Source organism: Chinchilla lanigera, unplaced genomic scaffold (genome assembly GCF_000276665.1).
Source record: "Chinchilla lanigera isolate Chin_1 unplaced genomic scaffold, ChiLan1.0 scaffold00023, whole genome shotgun sequence".
NCBI classification, from domain to species: domain Eukaryota; kingdom Metazoa; phylum Chordata; class Mammalia; order Rodentia; family Chinchillidae; genus Chinchilla; species Chinchilla lanigera.
The window spans coordinates 11,274,163-11,279,687 of record NW_004955424.1 but is presented as its reverse complement, the minus strand read 5'-3'; the positions used below and the strand labels follow the sequence as shown (position 1 = coordinate 11,279,687).

Sequence of the window (5,525 nt, the reverse complement as noted above, 5' to 3'; positions counted from 1 at the left end):
AAATAAATTTTGTTATAGCGCCCCTTTTCATTCAATAAAAGCCAAAGTCCTTACAGTTGTCTGCCGGGTCCTGCATAACTTCCCCAGCCACAGTGGAAACCTTGCTGTTTCACAGACACACAAAGATATGCTCTTGCTGTGGCCCCAACTGGAAATGCTAGATACCCAAATGGATCCCCCGCTTTCAGGTCTTCATGCTGTGATCACTGGGTAAATCACCTTCCCGTCCACCCCTGCACTTCCTTCTCTTCTTAGCACCTGTTAGCACTGTTAGCATTTATTGTATTAGACCACTTTTCTATTTTGTTTCCTATATGTATATTTTGCTAGTTTTTCATCTGCCTTTTCCAGTAGACTGTAAGCTTCTCAGAGGCAGGCTATTTTCTCCCCTTTTGTGTTCACAGGTATATCTCCACTGCTAGGTACAGGGTAAGTGTTCAATCAAGATTTTCTGGATGAACAAGTGAGTGAATCCTGGTGGTAATGATGATGTTCTAGGTTAGGGCTTTAGCAGTGGAAATGGAAAGGAAAAAGAGTATCTGAAACTCTTCAGAGAAAAGCACAGTGGAAGGAATTAGCCAGGACCAGATATGGTAGCCTTGGGTAAGAAGTTGAATGAGGGGTAAGCACATCCTCCAGCCAGTTGGATTTAAGGAGCATCAAAAAGGCAGGGGGAGCTGGCCAGGAGGCCAGGAGAGGGAAGGGCTCAAGTGTGAGGTCTCAGAGTTGTCCAGATCAGTCTGAGAGCTGGGACTACCAAAGTGGATGAAACCTGGAAAGATGGAGAGATGCAGAATGCTAAAGAATGATCATAATCTTCAGTAGGAAACACAAGATCAATGGAGGAAAGACATAAGCAATGACGCCGAAAGACCAGGACATAGCATAAGATCATGCTACATGAGTCAAAGGAAAAGACATTTCAAGGAGTTGGTGATCAACAAAGTAAGGCATGTCAGAGAAGAGCGGAGGACACCAGGCACTAGAGCTCTTTGAGAAAGGGTCAGAGTAGAGAAGCCAGCTTGCACGGGGTTAAAACAAGAATATTGAGGAAATGGGGTCAGTGGGCATGGGCAGTAGAAGAGCAAAGAAAAACACAGTTTCTCTTGAAGGGCCGGGCAGAGATTTTGTCCAGGTGATAACGATCTGAGACAGTTGTGGGCAGGAAGGACTAAACTGATGACAGGAATTATGATGCAGGGCTGGGGAGCATCTGGAATGAAGGACACCCCCTAACAGCAAGAGGGAAGGAGGGAACAGGAGTGGAGGCCGGCAGCTTGGCTTCTTCCTGAAGGCCCAAAGACTAGAGGGCGGGTGTGGAATTGTGGGACACGGTCAGGCACATCTAAAGTGGTGCAAGGAGAAGGTGCTCACCCCTGTGCCTCCATCCTCAACATGAACTAGTAGGAACCAGCCTTCCCCTGAGAATTGGAGAGGTGGAGGCAAGAAGGGGAATTCTATTGGGCGTGATGGTACAAGCTTCTAATCCCAGCTTTCGGGAAGTAGAGGCAGGAGGATGGGGAGTTTGAGGCCAGCCTGGGCTACATAATGAGTTCAAGGCCAGCCTAGACTGTATAATGAGACCTGTTTGGAGACCCTATGCGGGTGACAGAGGGAGGGAGTTTTTTTTTTTTTTTTGAGATAGGGTCTCACTATGTAGTTCAGACTGGTCTTGAATTTGTAGGGACCCTCCCTCCTCAGCCTTCTGAGGGTGCTGGGATTACAGGCATGTGCCACCACATCTGGTTACTGAAATTTTTTTTCTTCTGCCAGGTATGGTGGCACATGCCTATAATCCCAGCACTCTTCTGGGAGGCTGAGGCAGGAGGATCCTGTGAGTTCAAGGCCAACCTGAATTACATATGAAGACCATGTCTCAAAATTTTTAAATCTTTTTTTTTCTCCCTTAAACTCCTTCAAAATATCTGTCTATACTACTGAGCTTGTGAACATTCTCCTCTGTGGGTCAGTGGGGCAATCTGAGTGCAGTACCTTCTGCACTGACCTCAAAAGGTAGGGATGTATGGCCAGCCGGGTCTGCATGATGTTGCCTTTTCCTCATTCACTGATTTACTCATTGCTTCATTGGGGAAGGGTTTATTCACCTTGGTTGGAGACACCTTGGTTCCCGCCCTCAGCCCAGCTACCCTCCAGAACAGGGAAAGGGACCGGCAAACTCACCTTTCAGCCCCGCCCCCCCGCCCCCACACGCTGTCTCCTTGCTGTCTCCCTGCGTTCGCCCTTCTTACCCCGTAGAGCCCAGCCTATGCTATCTCTGAAGGTTTTTGCCTGAACAGCAGAGGCTTCTTTCTCCTCGGAGCCTCCCTCTGCTACTGAGCAAGGGCGAGGAGTCCTGTGAGGGGATGGGGAGGTGGTGATGTCCGTCTGCCTCGCCGAGATCAAAACACAGCTGATAAATCAGCAAGAGCACCCATGCGGTTTCGGAAGGGGCTGTGAGCAGGGCTGAGGAAGGGCTGGAGAAGCTGCTTGGTAGAGGTGACCAAGGTGGAAAAAGTTATCACAGAGCGTTGTTACCGTGCACCGTCCCCACCCCCACGACGGCTCATGTCCCTCGGGCTGAAGCTTCTAAGGACACTGGGGAGCGAGTGGCTTTGGGTGAGGACAGAGCCCATTTTTCCTTCTCTATCTTCCTGCCCAGATGCCCAAATATCCTTCCTGGTTCCCAGGAGGGAAAAGACCCCCTCACCCTGCCCCAGGCGCCAGGCTGCCAGCCCATCTGCTGGGGAGAAAGGAGGGGCCAGTCTTTCCCAGGGGATCCTCCCGAATCAGTTGGAAGACTAGAGTCGGGGAGACCCGTCTAGGAGACTTAGAAGCATTTCGGTTCACACGGGGAACTCGCAGGGTGCAGCAGAGCATGGAGTGGGCTGGGGATGAGGGTCGAGGGCTGGCACGGCGGGGCGGGGTCTTTGGGCCGCAATACGTCTGAAGCCGGCTGAGCCGCAGGTCGGTGCCCACCCGCTGCAGGATGGCAGGGGCGCCCCCCTCCCCGCGCCCAGTCTCACCGGCTCGGAGGCGCCAGGGCCCCCCCAAGGGCCGGGGCGGGCGGGGGAAGGTAATGTAATTCCGGCCCGGCTAACCTGATTATGGCGGCCTGCACCGGGCAGGGTGGCGGCGGGGGCGGGTCTAAGGCTCGGGGCCCGCCCGGCCAGGGTCCCATTCCTGGGAAGGACGAAGAGTTCACACTCTCCGGGCTCCAGGGTTCAAGGCCAGAGGTCACAAAGCCACCAAACGACTTCAGTCTTTCTCCACCTCTCTTCTCGGGCGCGCTCCGGGCGGGCGCACTCTCTGGGGCTTGGATGGGGTGAAGGGTCCATGGAAAGGAGGGGCCGGGATCCTCCCAAGGCCTCCGAGAGCCCCACGTGCTGCCTGGGGCGAGCTCGCCCTCCTGCCTTGGAGAGGGGCGAGTGTGTGAGAACAGACATCCTAGGCGCAGAAGAGGGGCAGAATCCCACGCTGGGATTTTGCACTTTGCGTCTGAATTGGCCCGGTTGAACCGCAGGTCCCATTTGCAACGATTTCAGAAAATCGGAATTCTAGGAAACAGAGCACCAATTACTGGCGCGCCCGGACGGGGCTGGGGACACTACGGGAGAGGACAGGAGGCGCCCCAGCATCGCGAGTCCGGGGCGGTTGTCCCCGCCCCAGCCCACCGAACGCGCCCTGCGAGCCCTTCCCACACCTGTCCTCTTCCTTGGGCCTCCGGGTCGCAGGTCGCCGTTCCCTGCCGCTCCTTGGGCAGCCGGGAAGCCACAACGAGATTTGGCCTTACAGGGCACTTATGTCAGGGCCACAACGAATCCAGGAGCTGGCCAGCGGGCCCCATCGGGGGGTGACGAGTGGGGGCTGGGAAGAGGCACCTGCCGAGGACGCTGGCGAGGCGGAGGCAGCCCGAAGGCGGAGGCCGGCGAGGCTGCAGGCGCTGTGAGGTCCGGGCTGACTCAGCGGCCGGCGCTCGGCCCCGCCCGCTCCGAGCTTGGTCCCTAAACGCCCTCGCCCTCCTCTGCCTCCGCCCCGCACATCCCCGCGGCCGGCGCTCCGCGCAAACAGGCGTCAGTTCCCCTTTAACGGCCGGGCCCCGCCCCTGCCCTACCCCCAACCCCCGCTGCCCACCCGGGGCCGATCTGTCAGTCACTGCCCCAGCCCTAGCTGGCCAGCCCTCTCCACCCGGGACTCGGGCCGCGGCCCCCAGCCTAGCGTCCATCTGCGCTTCAGACCCAGCGAGGGAGCTCTTGGGGCCCCGGCCGGCCGAGCTCCTCCGGGATGCGAGTCCCTGCACGGACGCCCGGCAGGGGCGGGCGCCGGCGCGGCTGCTCCGGGTGCACCGGGATGCTGCTGTTCCGGGGGTCCCGGACCCCGGCTGCGGCCAGCCCCGCGGACGCCTGAGGCCACCGCCCGGAGCGCGCCGCCGCGGGGCTCCCCGAGCGGCCCGGCGCCCTTCCCAGCCCCCGCACCTCTAGCGGTCCTCCCTGGCTGGGACCCATGGAGCCCGGGGTGCTGGCCCCGCACAGCCTTCCGCACCACGAGCCAATCAGCTTCGGCATCGATCAGATCCTGAGCGGCCCCGAACCCCCGGGAGGCGGCCTAGGCCCGGGGCGCGCGGGCCAGGGCCAAGGGGAGAGTGCGGCTTTCTCGGGCGGATTCCACGGAGCCTCGGGCTATGGACCCGCAGGCTCGCTGGCCCCGCTGCCCAGCTCCTCCGCAGTGGGCCCGGGCGGCGTGATCCGCGTGCCGGCTCACCGCCCGCTGCCCGTGCCTCCGCCCGCGGGAGGCGCCCCTGCGGTGCCGGGGCCCTCGGGTTTGGGCGGCGCCGGGGGCCTAGCGGGACTCACCTTCCCCTGGATGGACAGCGGCCGCCGCTTTGCCAAGGACCGGCTCACGGGTGAGCTTGCTCGACGCCTTCAGCGTCACGCCCTTCCCTGCTTTCGCATCTCTTTCTGCTCCAAATCAAGGAGCCCTTTCATCCCTCCCGAGGTGGACGCGGGATCCTCCCGCCCGGGTCTCGGTGCCTCGGTCAGAGGCGGTGGGGAGGGAGCTGCCGTCGGCGCCCTCGCCCTCCGTGCGCGGCAGTCGCTGCGCTCACCCGTGGGGAGGACGGGCAAGTCAGGGGTCCTCGGCCTTGCTCCAGCGGGAGGGCCGATGGCTGTGGCGCCCGCCTTCTCTGACCGCCTCTGCTGATGCGGCCGGAGCCTGGCCCGGCGCTCGGGGACGCCTGGGACCGCCCGCAAGCCGTGCCCCGCTCTTTCTTCCCCCGCAGCTGCGCTCTCGCCCTTCTCCGGGACGCGCCGCATAGGCCACCCGTACCAGAACCGCACGCCGCCCAAGCGGAAGAAGCCGCGCACGTCCTTTTCCCGCTCGCAGGTGCTGGAGCTGGAGCGGCGCTTCCTGCGCCAGAAGTACCTGGCCTCGGCCGAGAGGGCGGCGCTGGCCAAGGCCCTGCGCATGACCGACGCACAGGTCAAGACCTGGTTCCAGAACCGGCGCACCAAGTGGCGGTGAGGCGCGGC

The 5,525-nt window shown here is 60.5% G+C and overlaps 1 protein-coding gene across 1 annotated transcript in view; it reads left to right on the top strand.

Moving 5' to 3' along the window:
• The first annotated feature begins 4,487 nt into the window (after positions 1 to 4,487).
• Tlx2 (T-cell leukemia homeobox 2) overlaps positions 4,488 to 5,525 on the top strand; it is a 5,775-nt gene continuing 4,737 nt past the window's right edge. Inside the window, exons 1-2 of the mRNA XM_005385483.2 lie at positions 4,488 to 4,900; positions 5,276 to 5,513. Coding sequence (XP_005385540.1) covers positions 4,501 to 4,900; positions 5,276 to 5,513 — 638 coding nt within the window. The 5' untranslated portion in view covers positions 4,488 to 4,500. The remainder of the gene's footprint in view (positions 4,901 to 5,275; positions 5,514 to 5,525) is intronic.